The sequence below is a fragment of the Falco rusticolus genome, chromosome 8, assembly GCF_015220075.1.
Source record: "Falco rusticolus isolate bFalRus1 chromosome 8, bFalRus1.pri, whole genome shotgun sequence".
In the NCBI taxonomy this organism is placed as follows: domain Eukaryota; kingdom Metazoa; phylum Chordata; class Aves; order Falconiformes; family Falconidae; genus Falco; species Falco rusticolus.
Window position 1 is genome coordinate 7,190,450 of NC_051194.1, and position 17,908 is coordinate 7,208,357.

Consider the following 17,908-nt stretch of genomic DNA (forward strand, 5'->3'; position numbering starts at 1 on the left):
TGTTGCCTCTCCCAATGTGCTTGGCTGCCAGGGAGCGTTAGCTGCGTGGATCAGGTGTGACACTCAGCTGTTGTGACGGAGCTGTGCTGGGCGCTGGCTGAAGAAGCCTCTTTACTATGGGGGCTGTGATGGCATCTTGCTGGATTTATCCAGAGCTGATGGGAGAGACCTCTCTTGGCTTCAGTGGGTGTAAGCAGCACTGCCCGCTGTTAGAAGGTGCTATGGGTAGTGACTTGAGGGGAAAAGAAAGTTGATGGTTTTTCTCCTGATCTGCAAGTTTTTCAGTTCCCTGCCAGTCTCTACTTGGTGTGGCAGGATCCCTGATCCTAATATTGAAGTTCTGCCCTGCACGTAAAGTTGTTACAAGGTTGTTTTCATTCTGAGTGGATGCCTTTCCAGACATCTATGAGGGATCCGTGTGCCAACTCATTATCATACATATTTCATATGAACATAAACTATATATTTCATATGCAGCTAGGGAGGCATTCATGAGGATTGCATGTGGGTTTCAGTCCCAAAATGAAACAAAGCCACAAAGCAGGGTTTTTGCATACCTTTAAAATTTGGCCTGATCCTGGCATCATATCCTGAAGTTCGCCCCATCAGCTTATCCAAGAAATCGGAAGGAGACATGGGTTTGGGGGCAGATCGTGCTGCTGCTTCAGCTTCTTTGGAGGCTGCCAGGCTGTGCGAGTAGAAAGAAAGAGGAGGTTTTAGTGTGCGCCCCATACTGGGGAGGGTTTAGGGTCCAGGAGCAGAGCAGTCAGCATCTCATTCCTGCTATAAGGGAGGATGGGTCCCCATGTGAATTCCTGATGAGGCTGGTCTCTGCTAATTTGTTTGCCCAGCCCAAACATCTCTGAATATAGAATCCCAGCTGCGACCAAAGCAGAAGAGAGATGATGAGTGGAGAAAATCCTTTTGTGAGTTTAGGTATACCTCCTTGGCATGCCACTAAATTACAAATGTGAACTCTGGCGCTGAGCTCCACAGGTAAAATATACTCTGAGATTAGCCTTGGGCAGCAATTACTGCTTAATTACATGGCAAATACCAAGGAGCATATTTGGTACTCTGACAGTCTAATTTTCCAAAAGGCAGGTAGGATCAGAGCAATCTGGATTTTGAGGCTTAAATGAGTGTCATGTGATTGTAGAGCTCCTGCAGAGCCTTTGGGACTGTAGGGGATAGATGTATTTCTGCTTCCCACTTGCTGGTCAGTCCAGCATCTGCTATCGGTACCTGCAATGCAGGGGTCTGAGTTCAATACAGCAGGATGGTCTCTGGTCTGGGAGGTGTCTGGAGTGCAATCCTGAAATAATACTCATGTTGAGTTGAGGATGAAAGGAAATCGCATCTTTTGGGGACTTGTGTGGCTTCTGGGGTAGAAAGAGTAAAATTACTGATTTGTCTGTAGAAGATGAAAATCTAAGCCTGGCAACGTACGTGCCTTCTGATTCTATGGGAGTCCAAGAGATCTGCAGGGTGATGATTTGAGCTTAGGAAGTCTCTGTTGTTGCTATCTACACAGGGACAAGTGACTCCTGGTACTAGGTGCTCATTTTCAACTTTGCAGGAAGGTTTTATTTCCAAGACAAGAATAGACACTTCAGTTCCTTCCCTATGGTTATATGGGTTCTGCTTTTGAACACAGATCTGTTCCCAGACTGCAAGTGTGGTGTGAAGTTCCTTAGGTTAGCAAAAAATGCAACCAACAACAAAAAATTGCCAAACCCTATCGACCACTCCCATAGGTGATGTGCAGTGTGCTTAGAGCAAGAGCGCTGTCTCTGCCTGTGGGTTCAGATGCCTGATGCTAGTTAAAGCCTATGGGCAGTATTGTAATGTAAATATATAATAAGGCAAAGCAAGCTGTTCAGGAGGAAGTGAAGTTTATTGCCTCATGCTTTGCAAAACTCCTGAATTTTTTTGAAGTACAAAGGCTGTGTGGGAACTGTGAGAAGCCACTGTGGCAGAGCAGCTGAGAGGCCTTAGGATGTTTACACCAGACACAAGTTATTTAGCTACTTACATCCTCACAAATGACACCATGGAGTCCTCTTACAGCATGAGGATCTCAAGAATCTCACCTTGGGAAGTTTTGTATTTCTTTTCTCAAGGGACTCTGCAGTAGTCAAACCTGCGGTCTTGCAGAAGAGTAATGCTAAATACTGATACAAGATCTATTTGGAAGGAAGAATTCAGGAATGGTTACTATGCATGGCATTAGTGTGACCCTGCCCTCAAAGACTTGTTCTTACAATGCAAGTTTAGGCTGAAACTCCAAAACAACAAATGTTACCTAGAAAGAGGCCTTGTCAAGAGCATTTTGAATCACCAGGTTCATTGGGACTATAAAAATGGATGGGATTCAAAAGCGCTTGGGTGCCATAATTTCAAAATCAGGAGTCTGTAGTAACCTGTATTGTATTGACTTTCTTCTCTAGTGTTAGCAGTGATGGCTTGCCAAGCCTGGGTTTTCAATCCTGCAAGCTCACAACTGCAGTCTGGTTTCTTTTGTAAGTTGCAACTGTATTAGCATTCTCTCATAGCTAGATTTTTAACTATTAAAAAATGTTTAATTTCTGCAGTAAAGAAGGGAGATGAATTCCTGATCACTTTCAGTGAGTCTAAGACTCGGATTTCATTCACCCTTTATATATTCACAGTCCATCCCACCTGGACCTTATCTGAGCTGGCTGATGCACACTCCCACTTGGAGGCCGTCTGAGGAGGTGTGGATATAGCTTTTACTATAGCCACGTGCCATTTCTTGTCTTGTCCCCATCTCTGCTCTAAGGAACTATGCAAAGCCAAACCAACGTGGTTTTGAGGGTAAATGGCATTGTGGAATGGGTGATGTTTTAATTTCTTTCTTTTTTTTTTTTTTTTTTTTTACAAGGAAAACAGGGTGCAATTGATTTGCAAACTCAGGAGAAGAAAGCTGGGAGGGGGAGGACAGTCGATACTGGGCTGACTACTGCATTCCAATAGAGTGTCTGCATGGCAATGAGTCGAGAGAAAAGATTTCAATTAAGCGGCAAATGACTTGGTAACCAAAGACTCCTGCCACTTCAGCAGCAAGATGCCAGATAATGCAATACACTGATTTCTTCTCATTAACTGTAGACTGGAGGAAGTACATGGAAGTGGAAAAGTGGGGGGCAGGAGGGAAACAGGCAATATGAATCTAATAGGCTTTAAGTGCCAAAAAGGTAATTAGAAGCTGCAATTCCTCTGGCATTCGTTTAAAAAAAAAAAAAAGGGGGGGGAAAAAGCACAGAAAGCAGTGTTCAGCTTTCCTGTCAATTCAGTGTGAAAGCCCATGCTGAGTATGTTCACTCCACTTCCAAGTTTGCTATTTCTTGGGTGCCATTTTCTGATTCTTTCTGCATTGAAGTTGGAAGTAAATGAATTTTATGAGCTTAGTTCCTACATGGGAAGTATATATTGAGCTAAATACATAAGAACTCTCCCACAAGCATTTGGGAGAGGGCCACCGTCTCACAGCCCCAGTGCTTTCTGCAGCTTTGTGCCCATCCCTACGGTCGGTTTCTGTGAGCCCCTTCGGGGATGTGCTGGAACTGTCAAACGTGGTTTCTTTTCTTCTGGTGTTTTAGAAGCTCTGTTTGGCTTCTGTGTGTTGTTAGTTACCCGGGGGACCTAGGAATGATGAGTTCTAACTTTCTTCCAGTTTCTATTTGGTAACTAAATGTTTTCCTAAAACTAGCTAGTAACAACTCCGCCCTGCCCTCTTCCCCCCAGGATTTAACTAGAAAAGGCAAGAAAGCAGGGGATGAGGGAACAGCAAAGCCTTTCCAGCAGCAGGCTCTATAGGCAGCAGGCAGATGTCTACTCTCTAGCTTGGAAGTAATTGTAGAAAACACCACTGGGAGCTACAGAGAGGCAGGCCCACCCCATGATGCTTTGGATGGATGGGCTGCATCTACCACAGCCATGAAATGTTCGCTCTCATTGTGACAGTTGAGCTTTGCTATTGTAGTTTAGCTCAGACAGCACCCCAAAAAGCTGTCAGCTTCTGTTCTCTTCCAGGTCTGTCCTGACCAGTGCTGTGTGGGCTGCTTTGGGAGCTTTCTGGGATTTTCTCCATCCCTCCATCCCTTATCATTCTCCCAATGACACTTCCTGTGCAGAAGTACCCTTGAATGTCCCATGGAACTGTTCATCTCCTGGACCAGCAGAGACAAGGAGAGGGAAATTGCCAAATGATTTGAAAATTATTGATGATAGAAGAGAACTGGAAATTTAGGGTGGGTGTTATGTTGTTCAGAGAAAAAAATTATTTTCCGAATAAACAAAAGGAGACAGAACATGTAACAAAATCACTGAGGATGTAGTTTGTATTGGTGAAAGAGTGTTGTCTGGGCTGAAAGCATTTTGGTGCATTTTAATAGCAGCCAGACAGCAGTTTATTATATTTATGCTGGTGTAATCCCTAGTGGATCTGGCTGAGAAAGCGCCATCAGGCAATCATCACGGCAACAACAACGGGAAGGTTCTCTTCAAAGGGTCGATAAACGAACATAATCTTTTGTGATGTTAATGCTGGCAGGTATGAAGACACCACGAAGGCCCTGGGAGGTCCAGCCCACTAGCAGGCATTTGAAGGTGAAAGCTGGTGGAGGCGAGCAGCCCAGCTGCTCAGGATTGCATTCCTTAAAATGGAGCAGTCAGGCTTTGTAGGACACCTATTACTGGTTTCTCCCAGGCACTGTTTGCTCTGTCTGCATTATTTCGTTTCAGCTAAACAGATGATATATCCTTATAAAAAGTTATTTGGTTTAGAAAGTGGCTCTTCTGCAGTCTGGACATGTCGGTTTGCTCAGTTCCCAGCTCCCCAGTTGGCTGTTTCCTCCTCCTCTCCCCATTTGTATGGCCCTTGTGCAATATTTTCATGCATTTTTTTTATTTTGGGGTTTTTTTTTTTGCTATGACCATGGTTGTCCATCTAATTAAGTTCAAAATCACAACCTGCCCTGTTCTGGTTGAATGCTGATACTGAAAAATATATTTTTTTTTTTCTTTGCAAAGACGAGAGATGAAGGAATTTAATTAGCATGGGGCCTCTAGTCCCCTGTTAAATAATTTAATTGTTAATCATTAATTCTGAGGGTAAAAAATGTCTGGCAGCAGAAACACAAACTGTTGCGAAACAAATGTTTGAAGAGGAAATATCTCTGCAAAGGGTGGAAGGTGAATGGTGCAACGTCAGTGGCTCGGGGAGCAGGGCTGGGTTTGTTCCTCTGGCTGGGCTCTCCGCAGGGTGGGGAGACAGAAGATACCTGGTCACTTATCCTGGTTCAGTGCTGCTCAGCAAAGGTTTCTGAAGTGCTTGGTTGGTTTGCTTATTTTTGAAATACAAGGCAAGCCAGAAAGCTTGGCAGGGATGTGTTGGGAATAGTGTTCAGGTGAGCTGGCTCACACATTTGTCCTTCAAACGTGATGTTTTCTATAAGTAGGTATCCCAGGGGAGAGGAATACCCATCAGGTCTTCGAGGCAGGCTGAGGTGACCAGTGTAACGGTTTCCCACCTTCACAGCCAGGCTAGAGCAGCGTGGGGTTTTGGGGACACAGGAGGATTAATCAGCTTAGTTTTATTGACCCTAGCAGGCTCTGAGACATGTCACAAAGAGAATATCAGACAGCTGTGCACAGAAAGGCACCATGACTGACTAGCGTTACCCGTGGTAACTCTCCCACTGCTTTCCCTGAACCATCTCCCTGGTCCTTTGGACAGTGCCTCTTGGGCAGAGACCCCTGAGCAGGGACTGGAGCTCAGCAGAGCAAGCCTGTGTTTGGCCTCTGCTGATGCTGGGGCTGCCCATCTCCTTCTTGTCCTCAGCAGCTGGAGAGAGGGAGGAAGGACAGACGAGAGATTTTCCTGGTGAAAAGGAAAAAGGGCAGCTCTAAACTACTCTGCACCCAGACTGTTATTTCTGACTGCACATCAACATCTTATCTGGAGGGAAACGCTGCCAGATGCTGGCCTGGAAAGGCTTGGCAGAGACTGTGAGCAGACTTTTTTTTTTTTAAACGATTAGATTTACTATCGAAATTAATAGCACAATCAATATTGGTATGCAATTCAATTAAAGATGAAACTCATAGTCTGCATGTTTTTCTCAGTCACGTTGTCTGAATTCCTGGCCTACAGCTGTAGAGGTGGCCAGGATAAAAGAAGAGTGGAGGTGTGTTGGGAGGAAAGAAAGCCCTGATCAAAGATTTGTGGCCCGGCATGGTGCAGAGGGGAAGGAGCTCAGAGTGTAACAGATGCACTGGTTGCACAGCACCGATTGCAATCCATGTGCTCCTGCTCAGCTGCTGGTAGTTACAGTCCCTGCAGTAGGGCTGTGGGGTGTGCTACGAGGGGGTGGGGGTGGGTGGAATTTGAAAAGCTTATTCTTGGAGGTGGGGAAGAAATTTGGACTTGGTTGTTTCTTTAATTCAGCTGAGACCTTATGCAACAGAGGCATGGAGTGGACCTGGATGTTGGGGCAGGATGAGAAAATACTCGTGTACGGTGAGATTGGTGAAATAAGGAATTCAAGAACCTGGGAAACATTTCATTCTGAGAAAGAAATGTGCAATAAGCTATTATTTATCCCTATTCATGGTGGGAGGAGGGGTTCAGGAAAGTGAAAGTAGGCTTGTTAAATGTTGCCATCTCTGTCCTGGATGGCTGTGCTCTGTTGCTGTGGGCTGTTTAAACCAATTCTAGCTTTTGCACCAGAAGTAACTGCATTGCAGTAGTCACAGGATGTAATCAGTTAAAATTTTAACCCAAGGATCCCAAAACACTCTCAAAGGTCCTGCACAATACTGGTTGCCACCGGTCTTGGTGGCTGTATGGGAGGAGAGGAGCTGGGAGGCACTTCTCCATGGGCCTCAGGGGAATTAACCCTCTGCGATTGTTCCCGTCCAGGGGAAGCTGCAACAACATGACTGGAGTGAGAAAAATCTCTTCAGACTGCAGCATTCAGATATCTCTGTGTTCCACTACCACATTCCTGTAGCCCATGGCTCCTATGCCATATGGCAAAACACCCTGTCCAGAACTATAAAACATCCCAATTACACTGATTAACTCTATGGAAAGACACCAGCACTTGAAACAATTGCTGGCGCTGCCTGGACAGAGCAAAAGAAAATAATAAATGACTAGACAGTCAGCTGTGGGGGGCAGGGAGAGAAATCTGTGTGTTGTATATAGTTGAAATGGGAAGAGCACTGGGAGACCAGCAAATTACATGGAAATAGTGCTTGGTTGCATGTAAAATCCCTGCTTTTACAAGGACTGTTGTTCAAACAGTCATATGTTGTGTGGCCACTCTTGCTTATTGCATATTAAAAAAAAGCGTGTGTTAAATTCAGTTTTGAACTACAGGCATTCTCTTTAGTGACGTTCTCAAGTAATTCCTTTTCTAGAAACATCTACAGCCCTTGGAACATAAGTACTCACTTTCTGGAAAGGTATGATCCTAAGCCACTGAGACAGGTTTGAAAACACAACTCAAATATTGGAGAAGTGCAAGTCATGTGCTCAGGTTTAATCAGTTGTGAAATAAATCCACCAAACATCAGCACTGACTCTTATGTGTACATATACTGAAGGGTTTTAAAAAAAAAGTTATAATTGCATTTTTTGTTGAAAAAAACAAAGGGAAAAAAAATCCCTGCAAAGACAAAAGCATGTATCTACCGTCACACACACTGAATATTCCCTTTAAAGTCAGGGGGGCTAGTCAGATATTTAAAGTTATGCATAAACAACCTTCCTGAATGCAATAAATAAAGGGGGAAAATGTCTTTACAAGACAAGGCTTCATATTCTAGGTAACAATATTCTCTTCACTGATGTGCTTTTGATTCCGTGTTTGGATGGAGAGCTGTGGTGGGAACCTCAATTGACGTCAGGAGGTTTTAGATCACAGGCTAGACAAGTGTCAGAGAATTACGAGAAATCGTGGATGCTCTTCTATCTATAGCTCTGCAGTCACACTATCAGTCGCGTTTTCATCAGTTCAAATACCTTGCTACAGCAGCTTTTTAAAAATTAGTTTTAGCTTAAGGATTTATGCTGCTCGTTAGGATTAGACAAGAATATTGTAGCTGCTTTGTTCTTTTTTGATAAATCAGAGGTGGTATGAATAGAATTCTTTTGAAAAAGAGATGTAATGTATGGTGCAGAGTAGTGCTGAGTTTTTATCTTCTGAAACTTTTTGCTGCAGATCTTTTGAAAAGACCTCCTGAGCCAACAGGCATAACCTGCCTATAGAACTGTGGGTCCCAGTTTGAGAGGGATGGGGCTGATGAGGATGCTTTGTACTGTGCAGAACGAGTTGCATGATAGAAGAGCTCATTTTGATATTTGCTGATGGAATTAGTTGTCATTGCAACACAAATACCCTGCTGGAGAGGAATATTCCCTGTGTGCTGTCTGTGATTCCTGGTGTAATTTATCAGGGTTTTTTGTAAACTATAATGAATTGTCACTTCTGGAATGAATGGCTAAGCTGTGGGTCCCCTGCCCCAGGGGTGTCTTCTCCTCCCCACCCTGGCTGCCCTCTGGCTTTGGTTTCTTTAGATCCCTGATAAAAAAAAAAAATAAAATAAATCTTTTCAACCCTGGCAGTGCTGTAGGGCCTGTGCTGGTGCAGGAGAGCAGGTTGTGTTTGATGAGGCTTGTACTTTGTCAGCCCCACTGCTGGGAGGTGATTTCTGAGCCCATAGCTCTGTGTCAGGGTGTGATGGATGGGGCTGGAAGCTGGAGGATGCTTGCAGTTCTTGGGCACGTGCGGTGGCAGGAGAGGTGGGATGCACACATTCTGGTTTGTAAACCAGATCTTGGGAACTCTGGTGCAGCAAAAAAAAAAATAAAAAAATCCACATGTGTGTGTGTATGTGCCAGGAACTATTGCCCTGCTCAGCAGTGCTTCTAGAGGGTAAAAGCACTGGGAGTGAGCAAAGAGACAAGATGGTAAAGATACCCCACAAAAAGTGACTTTTTTTGGTCCACAGCTTGTCTTTGACATTCTTGTAAGATTAAAAAAGGCTGCCTCACCCAGGAAATCGGAGCATCCTGCTTCCCTACTCCCAACTGTGGTAATACACATGGTGCAGAGATCCTGCTGTAATGGGGGACTTGACCTATCTTGCATAGGAGCTCTTGGCACCAGCAAGGATATTTGGAACTAAGGATTTTCTAAAGCGTGCTGATAACAGCTGACCCTTGTATGCTTTCAGGTTTTATACCCCCTCAATAAGAGGGGAGGAGGGGCGTACTTGGGGCTTTGTACAAAGCATCTTTTCACTTGCATAATCGGAAATAAAAGAGAAAAAGTTGAAAGAAAATCAGGTAAAGGTGAGAAATCATGAATTTTGTTGGATTTTTCTGCATGATTCCTGGCTCAGCTGCATTTTGTTGCTGAACCAGATGCATGTGATAGTGGTCCGATCCACCATCAATCCCACTTCTATTGCTATTTATTGATTTGTGTGTTTGTCCAGCCCTGCTGGGGCTGGGGGACAGGATCTGCATTCTGGGTGACTGGTTGTAGCAGCAGGTACTGCTTGCAGGGCAGGCGTGTGAGGGGAGCTGCTGTCGGCAGCCTTCATCTGAAGGCAGTGTGTGCAATGATTGATGGCACTGCAAGCACTACTGTTCCATGCATGCGACACTCCTTCTCTTGGCAACCTCTTGGTAGCTTTTTCCCTCCTCACCCACCCTGCAATGAGGCACCGATAAAAACAAGAGAGTTCCCTGACTGTCTGCTAAGGCATTTTGGGGTTTTGTCTTTTCTTATCCCTCTTTTTTTTTTTTTCTTTTTTTCTTTTTCTGTTTTTTTTTTTTCCTAGCAGACTGAGCCACACTGGAAGGATGAAGCGGGAGGAATCAGAAGGAAAGCAGGTGCAAGTGTGTTCTTTTGCATCCCTCTCAAAACACAGATTTTGTGGGGTTTGGTAAATTAAGATTTCTCCTGCTTTTCTCAGCTGGCACTTGGATCCAGCAGAGATGTATTTACAGGATGCCAACTGTGTCTATGTACCAGCCAGATGTGGTGCCGTCCCCAAATCAGCAGCTTACCATGGTGCATTATATGGATGAAATAATTGTCTGCATAATGGGGAGAGCTCAGCGCGTGTAAATGACGGGTGCATCTGTCTCTATCTATTTCTGTGCTCTGCAGGCCTTCTCTGTGCTTTGGCCTTACCGAGAGGACAAAAGCTATATTGCTGTGTTTGGGTTTGTGTGGAATTTTTTTTGATTAGTTTCTGTGCATCAGTCTCTTGAAGTATCGGGAGAGATTTAGGAGCACCTTCATCTGTTTGATCCTGTCCGATCTATATCACCAGTGGGATCAAAGCATTCAGACCTCCAGGACCAGATCAGCTAGAGCTTATCAGCAGTTTCCCAAGAGCTTAAGGGGGGGGACTACATTGTTTTGCACTAACAAATAGTCTTGGCTAAGAACTAGCAATGCAAACCGCTTTGCCCTCAAGGTTTCTGTTGTCTGGCTCTGTAAACACAAATGTAAATTGTTTGGATACTTTGGGGGAAAGGTGAAAGCAACAAAGAAGAGGGGTTTTTATTTCCGCCCCCTCTTTCAGTGGAACTGACCTGCTGAATTAACAATATTTCGAGTGCAACGCAAAACCTCCTCTTTTCTAGGCTGCGCAAGTAGGTCTGTAAGTCAGCAGCCTGACCACCTGGTGCCGAGTTGTCTGGTCATGGCTCCTAACGATCCTTCCAGTGCCTCACACTGGAGCAGCAAGAGGATTCCCTGCTTCTCTCGCTCCTTCCTTTTTCCTTCATTTATCCTAAGCTTTTGGGTTTGTTTCCCCCTCCTCCTGCGACTGAAATTATCAAAAGCGCTTGGAATGACTTTTTTGCCAATCAAAAAATTGAATCAAACCATGGTGGGGAGGGTATGCTGGAATGATGGTTTTAGGATGTGAAAGAATATGATGAGCCATTTCTCTTGAAAGGTGCGAGGTGCGCAGGTGTAACCATACTTCATAAGAAAAGAAATCATTGTGCTCTTGCTGATAGATAAACATCAAAAGAAAGTATGCAAGGTAACGATAACAAAAGGTTAATTTACTGGAAATAGTGAAACCCTATTTAATGTGTCACAACAGTGAGAGCTGATACAGGCAAACAAAACAGAAGTCAAAACGCATTATCAGCCTATCTGTTCTCTTAATCCTAGTCACTTTGGGACTCTTGGAAAAGCTCCAGGTTATAAAAAATGAGCAAGTGAACCTCAGGGAATAGATTTAGATGATTTGACATGTTTAAATGTTGTGGGTTTGATATGGATGTTGTGATTTATTTTTAAAACATCATTTATTTTTAAAACCCTTCTCTTTCGTCAGTACTGAAATAGCAATTAAATTCCTTTAGGTGGTCTGACATCTTGTTCTTAATACCGAAATTTAGAGAGCCCTTTAACCTGCATGCCAGGATGAGATGAGAACAGACTGCTGGTTTTCTACCACAGATGAATGATCACTGGTTGGTGCTGGGATAACAAAGTAATTTAATTTTGGACACTGATTAACATCTTAATTCAGATGTTAGGATCATCTTCTGCTCAGGTCAGCTCATGAGGATTTGGTGAGATGAATTTCATAAACCAACAAGGAAAGTGTTTGTTCAGGACCAGGGGAACTTCAGTGTGTTGTTGCTTACAAGTGCTTTCCTTTTTGACTTGAATCACTTGGTCGGTAGCAGAATGAACTTAGGCTTTAGGCAGTGCTACTAAATCTGAGATGCTTGAAGCGGAGTCAGAGGGTGCTTTGCTGCTGATTTGCTTCATACATAAGGGTCTCTAGCACCTCTTTCATGGGAGAAGAGGAATAAGGGGGGACTAAATTCCCATGCCTAAACTCTCGTTCTTGAAGTCTTCATAGACAATTCATATGGTGTAATGCTCTTACATGTAAGGGCAGGATCCTACCGTTCCCTGCACGTATTGCTCTCATTCCAGAAGCAGCTCCCTTCAGGTATTCAAACGGTAAATGTGTGTTCTGCCAGTGGGACTTCCTGCAGTATAGGGTAACATTCAGCAGGAGTCGAGGTGGACAGCCAGTCTATATTACCTAAAGCCTGCACAGCCCCAGTGGCTCTGAGATGAAGGATATTTATAACTGCATGTGAGAAACAGCAACATTTTGTATAATGTTTTTAAGCAAGGTGATTGTCTGTGGTCTTCCTGCTCCTTGCACCCAACATAAGGGGGGAGAAAGAGTATTTGCCCAGATGTTGAGCCTTTCTTTTGTTCAGATCTAACCAAAAAGCATGTTTGGAGTTGAGGCAGCTGTTTAGAGAGGAAGGTTAAGATTAGACTGTTAGAAAATGTTTTGTGTACTTTACATTGATTTGCCTTGAAAGCCTAGAATGCAGGTGAATTGTGATGGAAGTGTGTATCAAAGTCCTCGCAGAAAGCGGGTTAACAAGCGTTTTGTGCTTCTACAGGGATGACACCAAATTAATCTTTCTTTGTGGAATGATTTATAAGGATTTCTAGCTAGAATTGTCTACCTTATCGCATTTTCAAACCTTGAATTTGTAACCCTTTTAGAAGGGTCTCTAATGGGGCTATTACAGGTTGCAGACCAAAGAAGCTAAAGAGTGTCCTTAAAGCCATCTAGTTCCAGCCTTTGCTAAATCATTTTTATTTCACTGGGGAGCTGACAGACTCAGCAGAGGCACAACAGGTCATAAGGCACAACTTCTAGTAGATTTTAGTTAGTGTGAGGAAAATATCTTTAACTATGGAGAGTGTCTGCTATGTTGCTTAGCTTGTGGCTCTGGGAGTCTGGCTAGTGCTTTATTCACAGGTACTTCTGTAATCTTATCTAGCACTGCAGAGCTATAGCAGGAGGTTTAGAGATAACATGCACGTTACTCTCCTTTTCCTTCCCCTTGCCTTTTCTTTTGCTGTATTTTCAAGGGGCTGAAATCAGCTTCTCAAGTCTGTTTTAGGAAAAAGTGTCTGTCTTTCCACAAAGTTAGGTCATATTCAGAATGGCATCTTATTTTTTTAAAAAAACCTGGCATTCAAGAGCTCCTATTACTGACGGGAGGGAAGAGTTAGAGCAATCCAACAGAGTCTGAAGCTGGAAGCAACCTTTAGCCTGTGAATTGCTTGGAGCAGTAGCCTTGAAGCATCCTGCTAGCTGTCAGATTGCTGTTGAGAAGGGGCCAACTCTGATCTTGATTCAGTGAAGGTCATGCTGCTGATTCCTGATATGTGCGAGTGCAATTAAGACAAGAATCAGGCCCAAACAATTTCAGAGCCTCACAGGCCAGTGCCTAGTTGCGCAAGGTGCCACTTCTAAGCTATTTTTTATCTTCTAACTTGCACAAGGTGCGTTCCTACCCCTGGGCTTATGCAGTGGTGTTTCTGGACCGCTAAGGCTATTAAAATATGTTGGTGTAACAGAAAGTCCAGACAGATCATCACAGGGTAGGGGTAGCTTTTTGTTCTGCATGAAGGAATTTGCAAATGAACCAGGGTATGAACACGCAGTCTATGTAGTTAGATTTCAGGAGAATGTTTGTATATATCTCCACAGATATAAGCAGGACATCTGAAGTCCCTGTGGTAAATGTTGTTCAATCTATTTTTATTTTCAAGAAACAGCATTTGGCCTTGCACAGATATGTGTAAGGAAAGGTTGGTCAAGCAGCCTGTCTGTCAGAAGACAGTCTCCCACCCCAGCCTGGTTTCCATCCCTGACTCTACCCAGGGTCTCAGTAAATGTCTTAGTCACAGCTAAGTGACTGCAGTCTGAGAAGGCAGGTAGCAAAATGGGAAATGCTCTTCCATAAAGAAAGGCATGCCAGAATAAGCCACTTATTGCAAATTCCTTCTAAACCACCCCAACTGTAACAGAAACAAATATCATATTGGCAATACTGTAATGTTTGCATTCACACACCAGCTGTTACTCTTTCCCATAGGGTCTTGTTTTTTACAAAGCTGGAGAACATTTTTCTTGAGGAACAGATCTAGTCTTATTTCCTCTATTGGCTGTGTCTAATTTTCCTTTGTGACTTTGAATTTTTCTTTGTTTTTGTGGTGTATATGCTAACATATAATGGATTCTCTTTCCAGAATATTTTTGACAGGCTGACAATAAATTGTGGTACACCCTGTAATTTAAAGCAATACATACTTCTGTTATGGATTATGGGATTATCAGCTTGTGTCTTTTAAAACATTATGTATGACTGAGTGCAGGAGTAATTGGCACACTAAATTTATGAATGACTGTTAATGAATAAACTTCTCTTACTGAAACTGAAATAGCAAAGCTATTCCTGGACCAGAAAGGCTGATAAATTTTTGGCCTGTAATAAATTGAACAGACAACATGAAGTGAGAGAAAAAGAAAAACATTGCTTAGAGTCAGTTCTGAGCAGAAACCACCAATTTTTTTTTCTTGTTTGAAAAATTATTGCAGTATATAAAACAATTTGGTTTCAACATCTCCCTGTATTTGAATTAAAGCATTTTCAAATTTTCTTAAATGTTAATTTCAGGAAAACTAGACTTCTAGAAATACTATTTGTATGCAACGTGACATAATTGTATATAGCATGCATGTATGTATATGCACACCTATATAATTTATAACAGTATAAACGTCTACATTAGAACCTGAAGGGACTGGTTTACCAAGGTTTTGAATGCCCAGGACTTTAACTGATGTGCTGAGAATCTGTAAGTGCTCACGTGTGTATCATAGAACAGCATCAGCAAGACAAGTATGTACCAATTTCACTTGTTTAGGCAGTTCTAAGAACCATATGGATGCTTTAATGCCAGGGCCATAGGAAAGTCAAGCCTGGAAATGTTGTTGTGTGTTTTTGTTTTTGGTTGTGTGGGGGTTTTTTTGTTTGTTTGTTTGTTTTTTTTTTTTTTTTTTTTTACATTTGTTTTCCTTTTGCCTTCTGGCTTATTTTTGGACATCATTCCCCAGAGCATTTATATGTTGTTTATTGTCAAGCTTTTTATCTCTATGATTCAGCATTGTTTAACTAAGAGTTTATTGCACATATATATGCTTCTTTTTAGTCCACCCCGCTGTATTGTGCAGTGCTGCTCTACACTTGTGACTAAAATGAGAAAGGATGGCTCTGAAGTATTGGGTGTTGTGCATTGCTTTTCAGATATTGATGATTTTAGTTATTTCCCGAACTTCTTTCTTTGTTTACCTGCCAGATAAACATCAAATGCTTTGATTTCATATTACAATATTGCTGTCTTTGACTGTGGTATTACAGAAGTGGGGATATCATCATTTTTATGCCTGGAAAGACTTTAGTGTTCAAAAAGAAAGAGACTGCTAGCTAGAAAAGTCTGGCCAGTATTGGCAAGTATGCTGCTGTGATTTGTAAAGTAAGTATTATACTAGTGATGTATATGTAAATAATAATTGTTCTTTCACATGAAACTATAAGATGAGACTTTGGTAAAATACAGAAATACAGAACTGAGAGCTATGCAAATGAAATGAAGTCTAAGACTGATGAGCAAGTTCAGGGCATGGAAGAAGGTTATTTTTCCAATTGCATGTATCTGACATCTATCACTTGCTACAGCAGGCTACAGTATTTATGCAAATACAGAGGAGCTTCTACCTTCTAGTATTTTTTTTTTTTTGTCCATTTAATAAAAGCACTGCAAGGAGAGGTGGACCCAAACCAATTCTTTAAGACTAAAACTGTTTCTTCTCCTACCTTAGCCTTAATGAGAAACTGAACACATCTAAAACTGAGTCAAAATACATCTAGGCAATATTGGCATAATAGCAAAAAACTCCCCACATCGCCTTTGGCTTTCAATTAGACTCTGCAAGGGAATGATGTTGAAAACAACATGAAAGAAAAAAGTTGGGAAGGAAGGGGATTATTTCTTTGTTTTCAGTGACTTCAGACATAGCAAGCTGAGGCAGTGGGGTGAGCCCTCCTCGAAAAGGAGTCCTACGATTTATCAAGATAGCATAGCTAAGCAGTGAAAGTATCCCACGGAACTCACCTTAACCTGCAATCTGAGGATGGGGAGGGGGCGAGGTGGGAATATTTACCCGGGCAAATTCAAGTGCAGCATTCCCAGCCGCCACTAGTTGTCACTTTGCAACCAGCCGGGGTCGGTGTTTTCAGCACTGCGGTTAGCGAGATTGCGGTGCTAATTAAACTGAGTAACTCTCAAAGCCGCGGAAAGTCCCGAGCCAGGGGCTGTGCGATAGCCAGTCTCGGGGAAACGAAAGGAGGCGAAAAGGAAGCTCGAGAATGGCAGAACGCCACTGTCCTAAGGCTGAGGCTCTGCCTGGGGGCTGTGCCCCGAGCTTGGGGTGGGCACGGGAGCCTAGCCTGGCAGCGCCCGGTGCGCACACACTCCTCCCGTAAAGCTGAGCCTTACCTGAAGAAAACGATCGTCTCCCACACGTAGACTCCGAGCGCGTTGACGTTGCACATTTTTCCAGCTCTGGCTGTTTTTTTTTGTACTCCGTGAGGGGTGGGCCGGTGGGGTTGGCCAATAAAGTAACCCGGCACTTGGGGAGAATCGGTGGGGGAAGCCAGCGACCCCTCCCGAGGCGGGCTGGGCAGGGGGAAGGCCGAGGGGGTCCGCTCAGCACCCTGGGCAGCAGCAGGGAGAGCGACCCCGGGCAGCGCCTGGCGGGCGGCCCCGCTCAGCACCCTGGACAGCGGCGGTGCGCGCTCCGCTCAGCACCCTGGGCAGCGCCTGGCGGGCGGCTCCGCTCAGCACCCTGGACAGCGGCGGTGCGCGGCGCTCCGCGATCGCCTGCGGAGCGGCCGGCGGCTCCGCTCCGGCGCTGCCTTGGCTCGTCCCTCCGCTCCGCCTGTGCCCCCGCCACCGCCACTGCAGTGGTGCTCGGGGCCGGAGGACCAGGCTTCCCGCACCGAAATCTCCCTTCAGCGGAATCTCGCTCCGGACATCAGGCTGGCGAGAGGGGGAGACACAGGGGGTGTAGGTTCGCCATCAGGGCGGTGGGGATAAAATGGGAGGGGGGGGACGACCCTCAACAACCCAGGATTTTAATCTCCGCTGCTAGCCGGGGTGTCTTCCTAATTACATCCACAGGAATTTGTCAATGTGGAAATGTGGAGCTGTGCTGCAGTCCCGGTTGTGTTGCTCTTCTGCCTGCCGCTCGGCTGCTGTTGATTCCTGCTTCCTGGGTTATTTTCCTCCCGAATAAGTTATTGCTGCTGTAGGGAAGGTGTCCCATTGCTCAGGGCTAGAGCGGAGGGGAGAGAAGGGGAAGTTTCTTGGGAAGCACTCCCATTGTGCTCAGAAAGAAAGTGGCTCAGTGTCCTCCTAATGCATCTCATTTCCCCTCTGCCCTCTCTCCCCTGCTAGGACTCGCCAGATCTTGGGAGTTTCTTACTGCATTAATTTACTAAACTAAAAAAAAAAAGAAAAAAAAGAAAAAAAAAGGAAAGAAAAAAAGGAGGTGGAGGTGGAGAAGAGGGAAGGCAGAGGGGAGGGGGTAACAGCCTCTCCACCATCCCAAGGCCCTCCTCTTAGCTGTGCTCATTGGTCTCGCGGCTGAAAAAACTACTCTAGGACGTGGTTGGATAAACGCATGTTGTTCAGCAGAAGCTGTTAACCTTTGAAGCGCTGATATGTTTTGGTTTATTTCAATTTTTTTTACCCGAATTGCTGTCTTTTTAAGAAGTCTCTGAAATAGTCTCCCTTGACAGGGCAAGCGTAACATGCCTTAAGTCTCCATCTCGTGGAAGATCTGCTTGGCTAGCAGTTGCTATGTCTTGCTGTTGGCTTTTAAGGAACATCTCTGTGTTGGGTTTCTTTAGTGTTTTCTTTGGTGTTTTTTTTCTCCTTTTCTCTTT

General features: G+C 44.1%; 1 protein-coding gene and 1 long non-coding RNA gene across 5 annotated transcripts in view; one reads left to right on the forward strand and one right to left on the reverse strand.

Annotated features, from left to right (window-relative positions):
* The window catches only part of GLRA1 (glycine receptor alpha 1), a 42,106-nt gene extending 24,703 nt beyond the window's left edge, over positions 1–17,403 (reverse strand). For both annotated transcript variants that reach the window (XM_037398915.1, XM_037398916.1), the window contains exons 1-2: positions 16,458–17,403; positions 558–688 (exon numbers count right to left, since the gene is read on the reverse strand). In XM_037398915.1, coding sequence (XP_037254812.1) covers positions 558–688; positions 16,458–16,513 — 187 coding nt within the window. In that variant the 5' untranslated portion in view covers positions 16,514–17,403. The remainder of the gene's footprint in view (positions 1–557; positions 689–16,457) is intronic.
* LOC119153022 overlaps positions 1–17,908 on the forward strand; it is a 186,968-nt gene that overhangs the window by 27,292 nt on the left and 141,768 nt on the right. The window lies entirely within an intron of this gene.